General features: G+C 53.3%; 1 protein-coding gene across 8 annotated transcripts in view; it reads right to left on the bottom strand.

The window, feature by feature from the left end:
• ARVCF (ARVCF delta catenin family member) overlaps nucleotides 1–22318 on the bottom strand; it is a 206971-nt gene that overhangs the window by 72232 nt on the left and 112421 nt on the right. For all 8 annotated transcript variants that reach the window (XM_043987457.1, XM_043987449.1, XM_043987399.1 and 5 more), the window contains one exon: nucleotides 5932–6090. In XM_043987457.1, the coding sequence (XP_043843392.1) occupies nucleotides 5932–6057 (126 nt within the window). In that variant the 5' untranslated portion in view covers nucleotides 6058–6090. The remainder of the gene's footprint in view (nucleotides 1–5931; nucleotides 6091–22318) is intronic.

Genomic DNA, 22318 nt, shown 5'->3' with positions numbered 1-22318 from the left:
CTCCGGCCCCCCCAGCCCCGGCCCTGCTCAGCAGGGTCACCACCCCCAAATGAGCCCTATCAGCTGACACATTCCTGAAGGAGCTGAAGGGTGAACACCATGTCCCTCTTCTCAGGGGCTATTCCTGGCCCACTTCCTCATCTGGCTGGCCTCCAGGGGAAGGGGCCGGCCCATCGTCCCCTGGCTCCATGCCAGTTCATCTTTCCGAGCTCCTTGATAAGCTGGGGGTGGGCACCGGTCCCAAACAAGAGCTGCTTTGAAGGCAGACCTGGCTCTACTAGTCATTCAACAAGCAGTTGTTCCTCGGCTGTTACTTAGTACTTGAGCAGCCCTCGGGGCCCCTCAGAGTCTCTCTCCTTCCCTCCTCCATTCTGGACCTCAACAGTAAAATGAAGAAGCTGGGCCTCTGGGTCCGCCCACAGGACCCTTCATTGTCCACCTCCAGGCCTTTGCCCTCACCCTCCCAACCTCCACCTCCTGGAGGCCTTCCTTGGCTTCCCTTAAGATGCAGCTCCAGTGCCACCACCTCCAGGAGGCCTCCCACACCCTCTCCCTCCATACTGGCTGCGAGGCCTGGAAAATGCCCCCCCCCTCTAGCCTGTCTTATGCTAATGTGCTCTGATCTGTGTCCACATTATCTCCTTCCCTCCGAAAGCAAGCTCTCCAAGGGAAGGGGATATGTTTGCCTTTCATTGTATCTACAACACCTGGCACACAGTAGGTGCTTAATAAATGCTCATTCATTAATTCAGTGAATAAGAGGCTCCATCATAACATGCCAGTGGTGAGTCATTCAGCCTCCGGGCGGAGAGCTCGCCACCTTCCATGGAGGGCTGCCCTCACTGGACGGAAGCTGATCCTGACATCCAATGCACCTCTGCCTCCCGGGCAGGCCACTCCGGGTTCTGCAGAACAAGAGCAGAGCCTCCAGGCCCTCGCTCCTCCCACTCTCCTTATCTTGGGGCCAAACACCCGCAGCTGCTTCCAAATACAGGGTGCGGCTGCTGGTTCTCTCCCTAGCCTGGGCATCCTTGGCTTGTCGGTGTCGGTCAGCGAACATTTATTAAGCACCTGCTGTCTGCCAGCCACGGTGCTTAGCGCTTCAAAGCCAGGTCCCTTGGAGGGGGGTGCTCAGCTTGTCCTCTCTACGAGGAGCAGCTGCATCACACACCCCCAGGGTCCCTTCCGGCTCTAAAGGGAGAGCATCCAGAGGGGGAAGGAGGGTGGGGAGGGACCCTGAGGCTATGGCAGATCAATCACTCACCCATTAAGCACCTGCTGTGTACCAGGCCCGGTGCTAAACACCAGGATAACAAAGAGGAAGCAAAACCCTGCCCCTGCCCTCGTGGGGTTGCCTTCTAACGGCAGAGACGATATTCGAAAGTCAGTAAGAAAGAGAAGGCGACCTCAGCAGGCAAGGGGCCCCGGAGAGGCCTCCCGGAGGAGGAAGCCAGGGATTGGAGGCTGGGAGGGAGGGCACTCCATGCATGGGGAACAGCCTGGGCAAAGGCACGTAGGCAGAGCAAGCTGGCCACCAGGGCTGGAAGGTAGAGGGAGGGAGGGGAGCAGAATGTAAGGTGCTGAAGAGGCCTGAAGGAACCAGAACGGGGACATGGCGGCTTCCCTCAAGCATCCCAAGGGCCCTCTTGAGAGGAAGGATTGGCCCTGCTCTGCTTGGCCCTGGAAGGCAGGACCAGGAGCACTGGGGAGAGACTGAAAAGAAGCTTGGGGTCAGGAGAGACCTGCTCCACACTGTAGAGAGTGGGATGGACTGCCCTAGGAGGCCCTGCCTTCCCATGCCCTTTGAGGTCTCCCCCCATTATTCTAATATTTGTCCTTTAGTCTTAAAGAGGACCATGACATCGGGGTGATGTCATGACTTGCAGTGCGGGAGGGCTGTGCAAAGTCACCAACCTCACTCTCTCCTCCAGAGCCGACTGGCTCCAGTGGCAAGATAGAGAGATCAGGATGACTGGAGATGGCCCTGGATGTTTAAGGCAGTCAGGGTTAAGTGACTTGTCCAGGGTCACACAGCTAGTAAGTGTCTGAGGTGAGATTGGAACTCAGGGCCGGTGCTCTACCTAGCTGCCATGTTTAAGCATGGGCTGGAGGCCCCCTGGTCAAGCACGTTGCCCTTTTGTGTCTGGTTAAGGTTGAATGGCTGCTGAGGAGCCATTTGGAACCAGCGTTACAGAGGAGAGAGAACTTGAACCCGGGTGTCCTGAAGCTGGGCCCAGCTCTGGGCCAGGGTGGGCCCCACGCCCCTCCTGTCTGCCTCCTTGTCCCTCAGCCAGAGAGATGGCGGCCTCAGAGACAACTGGACCAGCCCCAGCCCCGGCAGGTCAGCCTTGCAGTCAGAAGACCCGGATTCAAATCCAGACCTGGCCTTCCGAAGGCAAGTCACTTGCTTCACTTGGTCAGCCTCAGTGACCCTGTCTGCAAAGCAGAGGTAATAATCTCAGCCCTATTGCCCTCATCACTGGGTTGTCATCCATGTTAACGTGCCGCAGAAGTCAGGTCATGATTCTGAACCATTAACATCGGCACATGCTCTTTTTCAACATCACGAATGACGTTTGTGTTATTACTCCCAGGCAGCTAAAGAGGAAGGGGAAGGAAGAGGGGACTCTCCCGAGCATCATCCCCATCCCTTCCCGGGCGGCTGACAGGGCTCATGTCCCGAGTAAGCCTTTGTCCGGGGCCCTTAGCTCAGCCCCTGCCGTCCGGCCACGGCCGGAGTGTGCGCTGGCAAGGCTCTGCTCAGTCCTCAGTGACCACTGGCTCCCCAAGCCCTCCATGGGCAGTTGACTCAGCAGCCACAGAGGGCTCGCCCTCCCTAGATTGTTGGGGTGGAAAATGGTAAGGCCTGGCCTGGCATCTCAGCTCTCATGGCATCTCCGCCTGGGCGGCTGACCTTGGGTGAGTCAGGAGTCCTGCATCTGGCCCTTAACTAGCTGTATGACAAAGGGAAAATCACTTAACCTCTCTGAGCCTCAGTTTCTAGATCTGTAAAATGGGTGGTGGTGGTAGAACCAACTGGGGCAGCTAGGTGGTGAGGTCCATAGAACACTAGACCTGAGTTCAAATCTAGCACTAGACCTTTACTAGGTGTATGATCCTTAAAATGTCATTTAACTGGGGGCAGCTAGGTGGCGCAGTGGATAGAGCACTGGCCCTGGAGTCAGGAGTACCTGAGTTCAAATCTGGCCTCAGACACTTAACACTTACTAGCTGTGTGACCCTGGGCAAGTCACTTAACCCCAATTGCCCTGCCAAAACAAACAAACAAAAGTGGAATGGGGGAATCAATAGGGACACTAGGTGATGAGGTCCACAGAACACTGGACCTGGGGTCAGAAGGATCTGAGTTCAAATCAAGCACCAGACACTTACTAGCTGTGTGACCCTGGGCAAGTCACTTCACCCTGTTTGCCTCCGTTTCCTCATCCATTAAATGAGCTGGAGAAGGAAATGGCAAACCACTCCAGTATCTCTGCCAAGAAAACCTCAAATGAGGTCACAAAGAGTTGGACACAACTGAAAGGACTGAACAAAAGTCCTTGAACTACCTTGTTAATAGAGGGAAAGGCTTTGTACTTAAAGAGTGAGATAAAGTACAGAGTGCCACACATAGTAGGCACTTAATCAATGTTGATTATTTATTTGCAGCCAGAGGACATCTAGTCCAATTTGACAGAGAAGGAAACTGAGGCTCAAGCAGGGAAGTGACGTGGCCAAGGTCACACAGACTGTAAGTGACAACTCCAAGTTTCAAACCAAGGTCTTTTGACTCCAAACCCAGTTCCCTCTACTTGATACCATGTCAGATGTAGGTTCGAATTCTGGCTTTACAACTCACTCACTATGACATCAGGCAAGTCATTTGCCTTCTCTGGTACCATATTTCCTCGTCTGTGAATTGAAGGGGATTGGACGAGGCACTCTCTATGGTAGCTTTCAAGTCTACATCTATCAGAGAGACCTGGACCCGAGTCAGGAAGACCTGAGTTCAAATCCCACATCAGACATCTACTAGCTGTGTGACCCTGGGCAAGTCACTTAACCTCTGCCTGCCTTCATTTCCTCAAGTGTAAAAAGAGGATAATAATACCATCTACTTCCCAGAGTTGTTGTGAGACTCGAGTGAGAGAGTGACTTAGCACACCCCAAGTCATCCACGGGCCAATCATTTCCCCTTTCCCATGCCTTTTCCTCTTCACTAAAATGCAGGGGCTGGAGCAGCCAGCCTCTCCGGTCGCTCCTTCTAATCCAAAGGCTGGGCTGTCTGTCTGTCTGTCTGTCTGTCTCTCTCATCCTGTGGAAACCTGAGCTCCTATCCCTGCATGACTGTGATTCCTCTGAGCTGGAATAGTTTGTTCCTGTGGCCCTGGTGCTGTTTGTATAAGGGGGTCTCCACTTCCCCCAGACACCCAGGGTTGGCAGACTTTCTTCCGGCCCTTGACTTCCATCTCTTGTCTAAGGGCCTTTGAAGCTCTCTTTGATGGATCCTGCCCAAGGGACGGCCGGGTGCCGGGGAGAGAGAACCCTGCCTGGACTTGGTTTGAGAGCTGACTCGGCCATTGCCTTTCTGGGTGACCTTGGGTAACCTCTCTGTGCCTCAGCTTCCCCATCTTTCTTTTTTTTTCTTTTCTTCTTCTTTTCCTTCTCCTCCTTCTCCTTCTTTTTTTTTTGGGGGGGGGAGGCAATAAGGGTTAAGTGACTTGCCCAGGGTCACATAGCTAGTAAGTGTCAAGTGTCTGATGCCAGATTTGAACTCAGGTCTTCCTGACTCCAGGGCTGGTGCTTTATCCACTGTGCCCCCAGCTGCCCCCAGTTTCCCCATCTTTAATAACACATTGGTCTTCCCCCGACGCTTCTGCCAACTTAGTCCCCTTCCTGCAGCCTCCATTCCAGACAAATGGGCCTCCTCACCTTTCACCTTTGTGCCCACACCAGGCAGACTCTCCTTCCTTACCTCCGCCTCCCAGAATCCCCATCTTCCTACAGGAGCCACCCTTGACAAGGGCCTCCCCCGAGCTTTCAGAACTCTCTCCCATTTGAAAGGATTTGCTCACACTTGGTCTGGCTCCGGTACTTATATATTTCCCTGTGGACACAGGAGTCTAGTTCTAGGACTGGAAGGATCCCAGAAGACATCTAGTCAGTCAGCCAAAAAAAGCATTGATCAAGCACCTATTGTATGCCAGGCACTGGGCTAAGTGCTGGAGATCCTAGGAAAGGCCAAAAAAGGGGGTCCCAGTCCTCGGAGAGCTCATGTGCTAGATGAGGAGAATGACAATTTGGAAAGGAAATAATACATCCTGCCCTCAGGGAGCTCGCGAAGCATTTATTAAACCCTCCTAGGCACGAACTCCTCGGCCACAAGCTAGGGGAGGAAAGAGCAGAAGCAGCCCCTGCCCTCAGAGAGCTTAGATTCCACTGGGGAAGAGAATGCCAAACTGAAGCCCCTCCAATGGGGGGTTACAAAAGGTGGTGCTGGAGGCTTGGGCCTGAGCAAATGCTCACAGAATGAGTAAGAGGCAAAGGAGCCCTGGGGCTCTGGCTGCCATCTTGGTCCATGTCTCATCTCAAGATTACAGACGCCCCTGGGTTTTATAAAGACCAAGGACTATCACAGGGTGATTAGGTCACAGACATTAGCCTGGAATGGCCTTCAGAGGTCACTGTGTTCAAGTCCCTCATTTATAAAGTAGGAAACTGAGGCCCAGAGATTAAGTGACTAGACAGGGCCACACAGAGTCTGATAATAAGCATCCAGGGCAGGATTTGAATCAAGGCCTTCCTGTCTCCAAATCCTCCACTCCATTCATGGCAGCACCCTGCCTCTGTTAGAGCCAGGAGGGCAGCTCGAGCCTCCAATCCTCCCCCCGCTGGGGAATTCCTCTTGCTCAGGCCTCCTCTACCTCTTACCTTGGTCTCTGTCCTCCTGGTGGTCCCATCCTCAGACGTGACGATGGACACGTGGGACGTGGGCGTGCCTGGGTCTTCCTCCACAGTCACCGTCTCCTCCACCATCTCCTGGGGCTCCTGCATCATTGCCAGGGACGTCTGATTGCCTGGACTTTGCTCCTAGGACACAGAGAAGGCCCGCGTGCTCAGAGGCTGCCCTGCCTGGATGCTGCAGGAGCTGGTGACCCCAAACGGCTCCCCTGCCACCCCCCAAACACATATGCCACCCTTGGCCACGGCGCTCAGTCACCTTTGAGTCCTGCTCCCATCAGCCAATCAGAGGAATATTCTCCCAGGAGAATGGGAGCTCCCAAAGGGCAGGCACACTTCCATTCTGTCTCCGTGCCCCTACACCTTGCACAAAGGTGCCCAGAACCGGACAGATGCCCACATTCAGCCTTCCTCTATTAGCAGCAAGCTCCCTGAGGTCAGGGCCTTTGCTTCCTCTCTTTTCCTCCCCCTCTGGGGCTGAGCACAGAGGCTGGTACCTGATAAGTGCCTAGTAAATGGCTGTCAATCAGTCAATGAGCATTTAGTAAGCACCCACTGTATGCCAGGCTCTGTGGTAAGTGCTGAGAATACCCAAACAAAAATGAATCTCCCCCTGCCTCCAAGGGCCTTATCATCTACCTGTAAACACACACACACACACACACACTATACAAAATGACAAATATAGTTGCTGAAGGGAATTGGGAGGGCAGAGCAGTGGGGGTGCTGAGGGCTGCCAAGAAGGAGTGTCTGTCCTCAGACAGGTGGGCAGATGAAAGCCTTGTCTGAGAATCCATTGGCATCAGGACATGTCCCCTTCCCAGGACTGGCCCTGGGATACTGAGGGCTGGCCTGGGCCAGTTTATTCCAGACTGGAGGCTGGTTTGCTATGAAAGCCACAGCTCCTCATCTCCTGCCTGCCCCCGAGGCCCCTGGCACCCTTAGCAAGTGAACAACAGGCCCAGGACTGCTTGCTGGGGCACCGGCCTCTCCCAGCAACCTCCCTTCCCCAACTGGGCCACCAGGGCTACAGAAGCTGTTGATGGTGGGACAGCCAATGGTCCCCGGGCCAAGGTCTGGCCTTTGCTTCCAGGGGATGTCCAGGGGGTATGGGCCCACCACCTTCCTCTTTGGGACGCTCACATTGTTGGGACATCAAGCTTGCATTTGCAGCTCGTGCTCCAGGCGGCACACAAGTCTCCTCCCTTTCCACAGAACAGCTCCTCAAACACAGAGCCTGTGCCCCAACCCCCAGCCTTCTCTTCTCCAGATTCAACACCCCAGTTCCTGTGACTGATGCTCACATGCCATGTGCTACCTACTCTCCACCCATCCTGCTCCCAGCATGCTCTGGGTTTTCAATGTCTCTCACTCAGGGTTATATCCAAGACCCCAGCTGACCTCTGACCCAGCCAGAGGGAAGCAGGGGAACTGGGACCTTCTGCTCTATGGACCCTTGGCCCTCCTAAATATAGCATGACATCATACTGTCACTCCCTGAAATTGTAGTTCTGAGACCTGGATTCGAATTCTGACTTGGTTACTAATTGGCCATGTGACTTCAGCCAAATAATTTCACCTAGCTGGGTCTCAGTTTTCTCAGCTGTAAAATGAGAGGGGTTGGACTCAGTGACCTCCAAGGTCCCTTCCAGCTATAAATCTATGACCTCTTTTTTTTTCTGGGACAATGAGGGTTAAGTGACTTGCCCAGGGTCACACAGCTAGTAAGTGTCAAGTGTCTGAGGCCAGATTTGAACTTGGGTCCTCCTGAATCCAGGGCTGGTGTTTTATCTATTGCACTACCTAGCTGTCCCCTTTGATTTCATTTTTGGTTTTTGTGGGGTTTTTTTGGCGGGGCAATGGGGGTTAAATGACTTGCCCAGGGTCATACAGCTACTAAGTGTCAAGTGTCTGAGGCTGGCTTTGAACTCAGGTCCTTCTGAATCCAGGGCCAGTGCTTTATCCACTGTGCCACCTAGCTGCCCCTGATTTCATTTTTAATGAATGTTTGTAGAAGAAGAAGAAGAAGAAAGAAGAAAAAAGAAGAAGAATGTTTGTATATCACCTAGCCCAGGGACGGGGCCTAATAAATGCTTGTTGATGGATGAACTCGAAGCTCAAGGAGCACAGAGGCTGTTCCAACATGGCACTGATCCAGAGGAGAGGCTCCATGATGCTGGAGAGTGTATAACGGCCCCTTCCTAGGCCGTGAGTGCCCTGACGGGAGGAGCCATCTGGGAGCTGACATGCATATATATTCCCCAGCTTGGGATCCCATACAGGGAAGTGATGGACCAATGGACGGATGGACAGATGGATGGATGGAGGCAGACACAGACGGACAGATGTATGGGAAGGTGGATAGATGGATGAGATAGACAGATGGACAGATGGATGGATAAGCGACAGCTCGATGGACAGATAAAAAGACAGATGGAAAGGGCGGCTAGGTGGCACAGTGGATAAAGCACCGGCCCTGGATTCAGGAAGACCTGAGTTCAAATCTGACCTCAGACACTGGACACTTACTAGCTGCGTGACCCTGGGCAAGTTACTTAACCCCCATTGCCCTGCCAAAAAAAAAAGAAAGACAGATGGCTAGACGGATGGATAGACAGGCAGCAGATGCATAGAGACAGATGGACATATAGATCACTGGCCAGACAATCAGATAAATGGATACAGATAGATGCATAGATAAATAAGATATGGATAGCTGGATGCACAAAAGGATAGAGGGATGGATGGGTGGACAGATAGATGTATTCAGACAGAAGGACAGATAAATACACAGATAGATGGATGGACAGACGGACAGACAAATATAGATATAGATAGATGAATAGATGGATGGGCAAAGAGAGACAGACGGAGAGATGAGCAAATGGACAGACAGTCAGATGGATGGACAAATGGACAGAGACAGACAGAGAAAAATGAATGGATGGATACGTTTAATTAAACTGAATGCTAGCCAGGGATGAGGGGAGGCAGAGAAAAGCACCTGAGCGGAGGGCAGGGTCAGATTGGGTTTAAATAAGGAGAGGAGACACCAGACTGGGAGGAGTTGGGTCTTTTCTTGGACGCTCCCCCCCCCAAGTCTTCCCAGGTGTTGCCCTAATCTTAGAAGGATGACCACATCAGCCAGATCCAGATCTAAGCACTAGAGGCCCCCACGTCGGGCTATTTTCTGCCCAGACGGTCCGGAAGCCTGGGGCAGAACGACAAACATCTCTAGTCACTCTCACATGGGCTGTGGCAGTGCCCCTGCTGGGTGGGCTCCCACCCACAATCCCAGAGGCTGGAAGGGACCCGTGAAGTCCGACCTGTATCTGAGCAAGAATCCTCTCAACAATGTCCCTGACAAGTGGGTGTTCACCTCTGCTTGGATACTGCCAGCAAACCAAGAGAACCGTGAACAAAAGCACAGCAAGAAGGTCGATGAAAACAGCCGTGAAAGGCAGTGGAAATCGGGTGAAAGTCCGTGATGGCTGCCCAAGGATAGGTAATGGAATACACCCTGATCTTCGGGAGAGGTGGGGAACTACTGGTGCTGAATACTGAATATGCCATCAGCCCAGGCAGCCGGGGCAGCTGCCTTTGCTCTTCTTTGGCCCAAAGGAAGGTTCTGGAGGGTGGTCAGTGGGAGATCATGTTGAGAAATGATGCTAGTATAAAAAATTAAGAGGTATCAATAAAACTGTTTCCTTTTTAATTACAGCAATAATAAGATTTGCTTCAGGGGGCGGCTAGGTGGCGCAGTGGATAAAGCACCGGCCCTGGATTTAGGAGGACCTGAGTTCAAATCCAGCCTCAGACACTTGATACTAGCTGTGTGACCCTGAGCAAGTCACTTAACCCCCATTGCCCCACCAAAAAAAAAATTTGCTTTACATATAACTCACTTGATCCTTGCAACAACCACCCTGGGAATTGGGGATATTCTTACCCCCAATTTACAGATGGGGAAACTGAGCCAGACAGTGTGAAGTGACTTGCCCAGGGTCATGGTGTCTGTGGTAAGATTCAAACTTGGGACTTCCTCCTGACAAGTTTCTTGTTCTATCATCCACTGAGTCATTGGCTACCTCCTGTCACGGCCCCTCTTCCTTCTCATTGCCTAACATTTCCTGACATTAAGCCTAAATCCAAGTCAGCTCGGTGGTATATAGGATAGAACTCTGGACTGGGATCCAGGGAGATTTGGGTTCACATCCTGCCCCAGATAACACCTGTGAGACCTTGGGCCTCTGTTTGCCTCAGTTTCCCTAACTGTAAAATGGAGATTGTAAGAAAACTCAGAGATGACTTAGTCTAATGCCCTCGTTTTACAGAAGAGTAAACAGGATCAAGTGACTTGCCCAGGGTCACACAGCTATTAAGCAGGATTCAAACTCTGATCTTCCTTAATCTAAGTTCAACCGCTTCAAGCAGATACAAGACTGTCTCTCAGTGTCAGCATTCAGGGAAGGTAGCTCACTCCAACACAGTGAGCAGGGCCCTAGACTTAGAGTTCATACCCCAGGCTTGAATCTGAGGAACATTTGTTTGTCTCAGTTTCCTCATCTGTGAAATGGGAATGATAATAATAATGGCACCTACAGGATCAAATGAGATAATAGTTGTCAAGTGCTTATCCTGGTGCACTGTGAGGGCCATATAAATGTCAGCTATTATGTCTGTGTGATCCTGGACAAGCTCCTTCCCCTCTCTGGACTCAGTTTCCTCCTCTGTAAAAAGAGAGGGTTGTACTCAATATTTGCCCAAGTGGAAGTCCCTGGATCCCAGGCCCAGCCAGCAGATCCAGAGCAGACAGGGGTGAGAGAACGCCTGCAGTGACAGAGCCCCGAGGGCCTGCTCCTCATCCACAGAGTCCTTGCGCCCTTCAGGAAACCAGACAGACCTAGGCCGCGCTCTCTTCCTGCAGACCTGGGCACCCTGGGCCCGCAGCCCCAACACGATTGGGTTCTTCTGCCTCCCTTCAGACCAGCCTGGGTCAGGGAGAGCCGGGGAGCCACCCCTGACTTCCCTTGGCCCCGGCAGCCCCGGGGTGCCATCCTTTCTGGTTTTCCTGCTGCTCAAAATAAACTGCCCCCTGCACAGTCCCCCAGAGACCCTCTGGCCCAGCCCAGACACTGGGAACCCACACAAGTCCAGGAATCCTTCCCCATAAAGTCTGGTTTACATAGTTAGGCTGATTCATGAGGGCCCTTGGGGCTCCTGCCCTGCGGAAGCACCACTGGATTTTTTCAGTTAACTGAACTATTTAATATTTGTTGTCTTGCTCAAGACAGGCCAGAGAGGAAGGGAGGAGCAGGCTGATCATGCATGCGGCCCTGTCACCCACTAGAGAGTAAGCCTCTTGAGGGCAGGGTGCTTTAGAAAACCAAACAGGTTAGGGGCCTGTCCACAGGTAGGTGCTGTGGTGCAGCTGGACCCTGTGCCATCAGGTGACTGCCTCCCCAAAGAGTCATTCTGGGTCCTTCCAGGCCAGACATCCCCTGTTCTCAGGCCCCTCCCAGCCCTGACATCCCCTGTTCTCAGGCCCCTCCCAGCCCTGACATCCCCTGTTCTCAGGCCCCTCCCAGCACTGACATCCCCTGTTCTCAGGCCCCTCCCAGCCCTGACATCCCCTGTTCTCAGGCCCTTCCCAGCTCTGACATCCCCTGTTCTCAGGTCCCTCCCAGCCCTGACATCCCCTGTTCTAAGGGTTCTTCCAGCTCTGACAGTCTCTGTTCTCAAGTCCTTCCCAGCCCTGACATTCTCTGTTCTAAGGTCCCTCCAATATTCTATGGTCCCTTTGATATTCCATGTTCTAAGGGTCCTCCCCAAGGGGAACTAGACACAGTTACTCCTGGGGAACAAGAGGTTGAGATTTTCTTACATTTTCCAGCTTCCCTTAAGCTTCAGCTCTAGTGAGCTCTCCTCAAAGAGGCCTTTCCTCCTCAGCCCTCACCCCTCCCACCCCCTAAACTTCCATCCACTTTGTCTGTATCTCATATATGCACAGTCTCCAGGTTATTTCCTCCATCAGAACCTGGGCTCCGGGAAAGCAGGGACCGGGTGTTAATGCTTTTTCCTTGTATCCCCAGCACTTAGCTCAGGACCCGTATGCCGTAAGCACCTAATAAATGTGTGTGCATTAATGTAGGTTTAGAGCTGCTAAAAACAACAACAAGAAGTTTCCCAGAGCCATCAGGGAAGGATTCTTGGGCAGTGAAGTCCTTAATCTACCAGTAACATTTTTAAAAAATGTAACCATTCAGGATGGGATTGCTACATGATGAGGCTTGTTAGAACTATGTGTAAAGTAAGAGTCAGCATGAGGGCCAGTGGGTCTCCCCTGAGAGGAAACACGTGGGTGTCTGGGGCTGCAAGAAGCTCTTTTTCCTGGTTCTTGGCTGATTCTGGAGACAAGTATCACTCCTCCAGCCTAATTCCTCAAAGGACCTAATTCCTCAAAAGCCAACAGGGGTCAGTGAGTCTAATCCCCTTATTTCACAGGCCCAGAGAGAGGCAATGATTTGCCCAAGATCACACAGCAAGGTTCTTCCTCCTACCAACTGCCTCTCATCTGGTAAAGGGGCCATGGGAATGAGCACATACGCACTGATGTCACACTTTAAGATTTCCAGAGCGACTTCTTCACAACCACTGGCTGAGGGAGATGTGAAGTACGAATGCCCCCATCCCACAGATGAGAAGACAGAGGCTCAGAACGGAGAAGGGACACACTGATTCTAAGACTGTTGCACTTGAGAAGGACCTTAGGAGATCATCTGGTCTAGTTCCCTCATTTCAGAGATTTGCCCAAGGTCACACAGCTACTGAACAGCTGGATGAGATTAGAACTCAGCTCCTCTGACTCCTTCCACTGTACCACACTGCCCTCCTCCACAACATACTGCTTCAGGAGGGAAAAAAATCCATTTTCTCAGTTGAGAGAGCTGAACTAAGTCTATTTGCATTTGGAAAATTAGCAAAAACCTCAAGTGTAAACATCTCATTCAGCTCTGATTAGAAACAGATTATGTCATTAGCAGGCTCCCAGCCTCCTCTGCCAGGCCTGCAGGCTGCCCCCTGGCCTATAGAGAGAAGGCTGGGAGCATTTGCCAGATCTTGGAGGTGTAAATGTTCATGCTGAAAATTTAACAACCAGATCCTGCTCACTCTGAAAATTTAACAACCAGATCCCAGTTCCATGTGGCTCCAGCATACCCCTGCCTACCCTTCTCCTCAGGTGTTGCTGAATGATGCTGGAGCCTATCTATCCTATTCTCCACAGTGACTGTTCCAAGTGTTCTCCCCTCTCCTTGAGCCTCCCAGAGCACCCCAACCTTGACCCTCTGAGCTGAGGGCCCAGACACACACGCTTCACTAAAAAAGGGAGGCCATTTGCCCAGAGCTCCCTCTTCTCTTCATCTGCCATCCCTTGGACATCCCTGCCTGGCATTTTCTCCTCTATCCCAGTGTCTCGTGATGAAGAGGCCCTTCCTCTCGCTGAGGCCCCCCCTTCCACCTGCACAGGGGACCCTCCTCCATCAGACTGTCCCCCCCCACTTCTCTTCAGTCGCTCCCTCTCTCCAGGCCCATTCCCCGCCTCCGCCATCTTGGAAAAACCCTTCCTTGGTCCTTCCATATCTGCCGACTAACTAGCGGCCCCTATTTTCTCTCTCTCAGCTATAGTCGGGGCCCCCACCTTCCTCTCTCTTTTAAAACTTCTTCATCTCCAACCTCATCATCCCTCCAAAACTGCTCCCTCCAAAGGGACCGAACATCTCCTAACCGCCAGGCGCAGTGGCCATTCCTCCATCCTCATCCTCCTTGCCGTCTCTGCAGCCTCGGACACTGTCCATCTCCCCTGCTCCCTGATCCTCTCTTCTCTCTAGTTTTCAGGACATCTCTATCTCTCCCGGTTCTCCTCCTCCCCCTCGGACCGCTCCTTCTCTGCCTCCTTTGCTGAATCCCAATCCAGGTATCCCAGAGGGCTCTGGGTGCTGCTTTTCTCTTCTCCCTCCACACTACCTTACTTGGTGATCCCATCAGCTCCCATTGCTCCTACGATCTTCTCGATGAAGATGACTCTCATGCCTACATCCAGCTCTCATGCCTACATACCTCTCTCCTGAGCTCCAGTCCCACGACACAAGCGCTATGGGCACTCTAAACCGGAGGCCCTGAAGGTGTCTCTAACTGAATCCTTCCGCCCAGCCAGCTCTCCCCTCTTCCCAAGTTTTCTGGGACATCCTTGACTCCTCAATCCCCGCGTGCCCAAATCGAATTGACTGTCGGACATTTCTCATAAACATGGCCTTCCCTCCCCTGATAGTGCCCCCTCCTTGGTGTGGTCCCCTTCACCACATACCTGAACTCCAGGGAGAGCCTTCTCATTGGCCTTCAGCCTTAATAAGCTCCCACCTGGTATTAAAAGCCCTTTATGGTCTGGTCCCAACCTTAATGTATCTTAATATTAATTAACTCTATTTAATTAATCCCTATATTTTAATCAGTCCCCTCTGGGCACACCATAGTTCAGCCTCACACAGGATCCTTCCATCTTGGTTCTTTGGATAGTCTGCCCAACCCCCCCCCCCAGCCTTCCTTCCTCCAAAAGCCCCCCAGGCCTAGGACACTTTCCCTCCTATCAGCCTCTTAGAATCTGAAGCTTCTTATATATGTACATGTTATCTTCCTCCTGATGAAATGGGGGGAAGGAACCATTTGTTTTGGGGTTGTCTTTTGCCTGTGTACCCCCAATACTTAGCACTGGGCCTGTTAAGTACCCAGTAAGTGCTTAATAAATGCTCATTGAGGGACCAAAGCTGCTTGAGAAAATCTGGGTCTCAGTTTCCTCCTCTGTCAAATGACAGGGCTGAACCAGATGACTTTTAAGAACCCCTTAGATTCCACATCTCTAATCCCATATCTCGAGCTTTCTGTTATATTTCTTCCCTCTGCACACAGTATATTCTACCCGAAGGAGATTACTATGTACTTTACCACCTCCATGCCTTTGCCCACACTGTTCTCCCCTCCTGATGTGCTATCCCTCCCTCTCCCTACAGAGGTTCTTAACCTTTTTTTGTATTGAGAACTACTCTGGCAGCCTGAGGAAGTCTATGGACTCCCAGAGAGGAATGGTGGGATATTTGGCCTCCACTTAAAGATGCCCCCTTCCCTCAGTCTTCAGTGAGGAGCTCATTCCCCTTCCTGGCTGGCCTCTCTGGCCTGCCCAGCTCTCTCCATCCCACTCCTGGGCCCAAGGCCCGGGAACCACAGGTCTCCCTAATCAAAGGCAGATGTTCCTCTCCCCCGGCCAGCTCCAAGTCCCAAGTAGTTAATCTCAAAGACAAATAGCGAGTGTACTGCTGTGTTGGGTTTGTCTTGGCGGGCACCCCGGCCCCAGCAGGGCCTGGCATTGGAGCCTGGGAAGGGGAGAGGAGGGGAGCAGAGAAGACAAACAAACCGGGCAGGGAAAGGAGCCAACACCCCAGGGGAAGGTGAGGGCAGGTTTTCATCTCTCATCGACCTCAGAGTTCCTCATGGAAAAAAACTCAGGAGGAATGTTCGGTCCAGGCCAGAACCTGGCCTATCGGGCCTCTCAGTTACGGGCTCCCAGAAGTCATCTCCTAGCCCTCAGTAAAGGCCCAGCAGGACTCTGCCCCTGGTCAGCTGGAGGGCTGGAGATGACAAATGACACTGAGGATGGGTCAGAACCCCAACTCAGGCTCAAGAGCTTTGTGTCAACACCAAGGCTTCAGATCAAAGCGTTTCAGCTTTGGAAGAGACGCTTTTCTTATAACCACCCCACACGGTAGCCAGTCCTGGTATTATCCCTAGTTTACGAGGAAGGAAACCGAGGCTCAGGCAGACAGCGTGACATACAGCTAGAAATCGAAGAAGCACAGAATGCCAAACCTGGGAGAGGTATAACAACACAGAACCTACATAGGGTTGGAAGGAACCTGAGAGCTTATCCACTCTAATTTTACAGATGGGGAAACTGAGGAACGGCAAGGGGAAATGACTCACCCCCAATTACACAGGGCACCGGCAAGAGTCAGAATTCAGACGCAGGTCACTGGACTACAAATGCCCTTCCTAACACACCCTCCTAATGTCACCCCAACACGATCATTATAAAGGCAAGGAAACTGAGGCTGGAAGTCACCTGCTCCATGTGATCCATGAGCTGGGAGCCCAACCTAGGCCTTAGAATCACAAGGTTTAGGGGGTGGAAAGACCTCTGAGATATTGAGTCTGACCCCTTCATTTGACAGATAGCGATACTGAGGCCCAGAGGAGGGAAGAGACTTCTCCAAGGTCACAGAGCAAGGACCCTTCTGGAGATCTGGGTCTTTGCACAAGTGAGACAACTAAGGAGAGGAATGGCTTTAAAATGTAGAGCTCTCTCTGCCCCACCCCCACCCCCACCCCTCTGCTCGTCTATGCCCCTTGCCTTGGCCCACATCTGACTATGGGTTTTGGACTCATGATAAGGGATGGTCTTCAATCCCTCCCTACCCTCAGAAAGGCCTGGCCACACCTAGAAGGTGATTCTGCATCTTGTCCCACCCAAAGATCAGCCTGGGGAGGCATCATGATGCCCCATGATGGGTGGGACCTTGGGCTCTCTAGAGCTGGGAGAGGCTGCTGAGTCCCACCCCCTCATTTTTCAGATGGGGAAACTGAGGCTCAGGGAGGTAACTCATGGACTTGCCCAAGGTCATTGAAGAAGCAACTGGGGGAGGGGGGACAGCAAGGTGACACGGTGGACAGAGCACCAGCCTTGGAGTCAGGAGGACTTGAGTTCAAATGTGACCGTAGACACTTGACACCTACTAGCTGTGTGACCCTGGGTAAGTCACTTAACCCTGAATGCCCTGCCAAAAAGGGGGGGGGGACACAATTAGCCGAGTGAAGATCTGAATGAAGGTCTCTGACTGACTGAAGGAGGAAGCCCTGGCTCAGCACTGCTAAGTACTATACTTGAGTTTTCCAAATCCTGAGTGGGAATAGGGCAAGGCGTTCCAGCTCCTCTCCCTGAGCCCGCCCCATTTTCTGGACCTCACTTTCCTTGTGTGTCAGATGAGAGGGCTGATCTCTGAGGTTCTAAATCTCTGATTCCTCATTTCTCCCCAGGCTTCCTGCCTTCAGGGGCAGCATCTGTCCTGCTCAGCCATTTCCTCCCAGGCCCAGCACCCCTCCCTCAACAGGGTCCCCTCATGCTGTGGCCACAGAATTCCCAGAAATGCCTCCTAACAAGATTCCATTTTTTTCAGAGAAAATCGACCCTTGGGGAGGAGGGGGAGGCAGCCCCCCCCCCAGTATTCCAGAGAACGAGAGCCCAGGCTCATCCTGGCTTCGGGGAAATAAGAGGCTCAAGGTCATGGGTCAGAAATGCCAGAGGAGCTGGCCAGCTGTGCTGCCTCCCACCCCAGGGCCTGGGCTGCTCTGGGCCTCAGAGACTGCTCACGATTTATGTCCTTGCTCCCAAAGGAACCACTGACCTTGGAGCACACGACCCAGCGGTCAGACTCAGGCTGCAGACCCCGAGGGGCCCCGTGGTCACTTAATGAGGGCTGCTGGCCTGGCCTGAAGCCATATCTCAGGCCAGGGGTGCCGGCCTGGCGGGAGGCGTGGGGCCCGCATTCCTTCCCCCAGCAGATGCTGGCCGGGGTAAGATGGGAGCTCAGGGAAAATATGGTTTCCATTTCCAATTTGTTCCTTGTTTGCTGCAGGATTGGGCCAAGTCACTTGTCCTTCCCCAGCCTCAGTTTCCCTGTCAGTAAAATGGAGAGGTTGGATGAGATGGTCTCAAAGGTCCCTATTGGCTCTAGGCCTTGTGACCCCTCCTCTCCTCCCAGGCCAGGCCCACCCTTAAGGAAAGCAGCAGCAACACCCTGGGGAAAGGTGGTTCAATTCAATGACTGTGGGAGCCTGGGGAAGTCACTGCGACACTCTGAGCCTCAGTTTTCCCATCAGTAAAATGGGGCAAACAGTCTGAGCCTCCCACAGGAGGTGCTACGAGGTAAGCTCCACACAATCCTCAGCCGGTGGGCACAGGGGGACACCCACCCCATCCAGGCTTCAGCTGAATCATTTGGGCCCTGCTTCTGCCCAACCACGGAGAGCAATGACAGAGCACAAACCCCAAAGCCAGGGCCAGCCTCGCATTTCACAGATGGGGAAACTGATGCCCAGGAAGAGGAGGAGACTTGCCAAGGCCCCTCCCAGCCCTGCCATCCCCTATTCTCAGGCCCCTCCCAGCCCTGCCATCTCCTGTTCTCAGGCCCCTCCCAGCCCTGCCATCTCCTGTTCTCAGGCCCCTCCCAGCCCTGCCATCCCCTGTTCTCAGGCCCCTCCCAGCCCTGACATCCCCTGTTCTCAGGCCCCTCCCATCCCTGACATCCTCTGTTCTCAGGCCTCTCCCAGCCCTGAAATCCCCTGTTCTCAGGCCCCTCCCAGCCCTGACATCCCCTGTTCTAAGGCCCCATCCAGCCCTGACATCCCCTGTTCTCAGGCCCCTCCCAGCTGTAGCTATGGCATCCTTTGCTCACAGGACATGCATCTAGAATTGAAAGGCGCCTTAGCGGTCATTCAGTCTGGAGCAGGGAAAGGGGTTCCAGTCAGCCAACAGCCCTCCCTCCCCTCCCCCAGCCCAGACGGGCCTGTGACTCTAGAAGACCCGACTTGTCTCTGGCTTCCCAAGGATGGCAGGCAAGGAATTAAAACAGGACGTTTGTTGAATCCTCTGACTTAACAAGTGGAACAATTCCCTCCATCCTCTCAGCTGCAGCAAACACCTGAGATGATACAGGCCATTAACTGGAACCGGCTCAGGGGAGGCTGGCGGGGGATCATGGACCACGGATGCCCGCTCGGCTTAGAACGGGCCCTCCAAGCCTGAGCTGCTGTTTGATGAGCAGGAGACAGACTGGGGGAGGGAAATGGAGAGACAGAAATGGGGAGAGACAGAGGGGGAGGGAGAGACACAAAGAAGGAAAGAGTGAAGGAGAGGGGAAGAGGGAGGGAGGAGATGGGAAGAATGTCTCCAAACATGGACTGAAATCTTAGATGAAACCAAGAAAAACCCATATCATGAGGCGAGCTTGGGAAGATCAGCCCCAAAGTGGCCTCTCTCAGCTGGAACATACTCTGCTCCCCCCCAGCTCTGCCATCCCACAGACCACGTTCTAAGTCTGCCCCCCCCAGCTCTGCCATCCCACAGTCCATGTTCTAATTCCCTCCCAGCTCTGCCATCCCACAGACCACGTTCTAAGTCTGCCCCCCCCAGCTCTGCTGGCCTACTCTCCTTTCCTTCTACAGGTGGAGGTGAGGGAGAAGAGGAAAGAAGGACCCCTGAGAACCCCGCCCCCAGCACCTCATCCCCAGACAAGAGATTCCTGATGTCCAGGAACCAAACTGGGTCAGAGAAGTGGCTTCCTTACTTCGTGCTCGGTCTGCCAAGATAAGGAGAAATGAGGTTCACATGGATTAAATGCCGGCTCCCTGGCACTCATCTCCTCCTCCCTCCCCATCCGGACAGGACCAGGCAGCCTTCAGGCTAAGCAGCAGGAGCCGGCCCGGCTTCTTTCACTTTCCCGTAGGCTGGAGGAAAGGGAGCTGGTGAGGGCTGTAGGCATCCATCCTGGCTTCTACCCCTGCCCTGACACTCACTCGCTGTGCGACCTTACAAAAATCACTTCCCCTCCCTCAGCCTCAGTTTTCCAATGTGCACAATGGAGAGAACATAGGGCTCCCTACATCACAGGGCTGGAGTGCAGAAAGGCCTTGATCAATCCCCACCAAGTGACCGACTTATGTTTATTACCATGGGGGCCCGGGGGCCTTGGGTAACTGGCTATTTGTGGTCTGTGTAGTCTCGGGTGAGCCTTGGTCTCCTGCAAACTGAGGGGCTGAGGTCAGTCTGTGAATTTATCTTAAGCCACAGAACACAACAGCGACCAGCTATCTGGATGGTATTTTTTTTTTTTAGTGAGGCAATTGGGGTTAAGTGACTTGCCAAGGGTCACAAAGCTAGTAAGTGTTAAGTGTCTGAGGCCGGATTTGAACTCAGGTACTCCTGACTCCAGGGCTGGTGCTCTATCCACTGCGCCACCTAGCTGCCCCTGGATGGTATTTTTAAGGCCTGCCAAACAAGTTACAAATACAAGTATCCCCATTTTACAGATGAGGAAACTGAGGCAGAGGTTAAGAGACTTGCCCAGGGTCATACAGCTAAGCGGCTGAGGCAGAATTAGAACTTGGGTCCTCCCAACTAGAGGCCCAGCAGGGCTGTGGGTCCTGCCATTGGTCTTTCCCTCCCCTCCAGTGCTCTGATGGCTGCCCAGCCCTGATGGTGGCCTGGTTTCTGGGCCTCCTTCTCTCTCCATCCCCTTTACCCCTCCCCACGATGTCCATTGGCCTCTTTGTCATTTCTCCCCACAACTCCTGGTCCTGCCTCTGGGTACAAATAGAATGAATCTAGTCTTGCCTCCCTAGGACAGACTTTCAGATACTTGGGGGCACTCTCACCTCTCCCTGAGCCTTCCCTTCTTTGGCCCAGATAATCCCAATTCCCCCGATGGCTTCTCCCATGATGTGGATCCAAGGGCCCTTCACTGTGCTGATAGTGTTCCCCTGGCCACTGCCAGCTCATCAATGTGTTTCCTTAAAGGAGGTAACAGAACTGACCACTGGCCCCAGATGGGCTCCGTCCATCCAGAGTAGGGGACAGAGATGCTCCTGCCTTGTTCTTCCTCGAGATCCTGCCTCAGTTTCCTCCCCAGAATGCCTACAGTTTGAGCTTTCCCCTCGTTCCCCAGGCCCCCTGAGCCCCGAGTGCCTGAGTCAGGGCAGGTCACGGGGAGGGCACACCCAGTAGGGTTCTGGAGAAACACCAGGCCCCAGACTCCTTGGGGCTGACATCCAGACCTCGAAGGAAAAATGGATTCCAAGAGTTGGAGCCAGGCCCCTTCCCCAGCAGGGCTGGGCCTTGTACAAGCGGAGAATCTGCTCCGGCTGACTTAGCAAGGGGTCTGGCTGGCCTCCCTCTGCTGGGACTCTGGGCCAGCCCTGCCCCATTCACCCACCACCCTTAGGAGACCCACTGGATCCAAGAAATGACTGGTCCTCTCCTGGGGCGAGGCGGGGAGGCCTGGTGGGACCAAGGGCTGAAATCCAGAGTCTTCTCCAAGTCATCCCAGGGGTCTCTGCCCCCCGCCCCAGGGCCCACCCCCACACCAGCGCGGGCCAGGTTTGACTTTGTGGAGGGGAAAGGGGCCCCGGAGGTCCCCTAGGCCACCCCTCCCCTTTCACACAGGAGGAAGCTGGGGTCTAGAGTCGAGAGGGAACATGGCCAAGGTCACAGAGCAAGTCAGGAGGACCAATGAATATTCCATCTTGGAAGGCTCCTCATGGGCCCCACCTGTCCATTTTTCAGAGAGGGAAACTGAGGCATACAGAGATCGCGTGATCTCAAGGTCATAAAAAGGTAGGATTCAAACCCAAGTCACCCCATCCCGAGTGAACCACTACACCCTGTGGTCTCCCTATCAGGGAGCTCCGCGTTATTCAGTGAAACAGCCCCTCCACAATGACAACATGCACTTATAGAAGACTTTAAGGTATACAAAGCGCCTGCTATACATGATCTCATTTGATCTGCACAACCCCCTGGGAGGGGCTATTATTTGCCCACTGTACAGATGAGAAAACTGAGGCCTCCAGAGGTCAAGGGATTTGCCCAGAGTCACAAAGCTAGTAAGTGTGAGAAACAGGATTCGAATTCAGCTGTCTCTGATTCCAGGCCCAGCCCTTGATGCACCGAAGCACCGGGACACCTACCTCACTCCATTTTTGGACACCTCTAAATGCTTGGGAAGTTTTCCCTCCCATTGAGTCAAAATCTGTATCCCTCCCACCTTGAATTATTTTACAGACAGGGATACTGAGGCTCAGAGAGGGACAGGGGTTTATCCAGCCTCACACAGCAAAGGAGGGAGCATCGGGACTCCCCTCCCAGGGGCCCCGACTCCCTTTCCAAGGAGTTCTCAGGGAGCCCTGGTGCCTCCCAGGCCAGAGGCTGCCTTCTCTAGGAGCTCAGCACCTTCCGGCCCCACGCCCACTCAGGCCACGCCTCCTTCCCCTTCAAGGACAATATTTCTGACTGTCGGGCACATTAAGCCCACTACCCTTCAAAGGCTGAGGGACTGAGGCAACTGTCCCCAAGGCAGAGAACCTCCCTGGGGGAACAAGGCCTGCCCGGGGGGCAAGAGTAAGAACTCTGAGTTAGCAGATCTGAGTTCAAGTCCTGCCTCAAACAGCCCGCGTGGCCACCTGACCTCCATTTTCC

Source organism: Dromiciops gliroides, chromosome 1 (assembly GCF_019393635.1).
Source record: "Dromiciops gliroides isolate mDroGli1 chromosome 1, mDroGli1.pri, whole genome shotgun sequence".
Taxonomy (NCBI): domain Eukaryota; kingdom Metazoa; phylum Chordata; class Mammalia; order Microbiotheria; family Microbiotheriidae; genus Dromiciops; species Dromiciops gliroides.
Note: the sequence above shows the minus strand (reverse complement) of the source record. Positions and strands in the feature narration are given on the sequence as shown.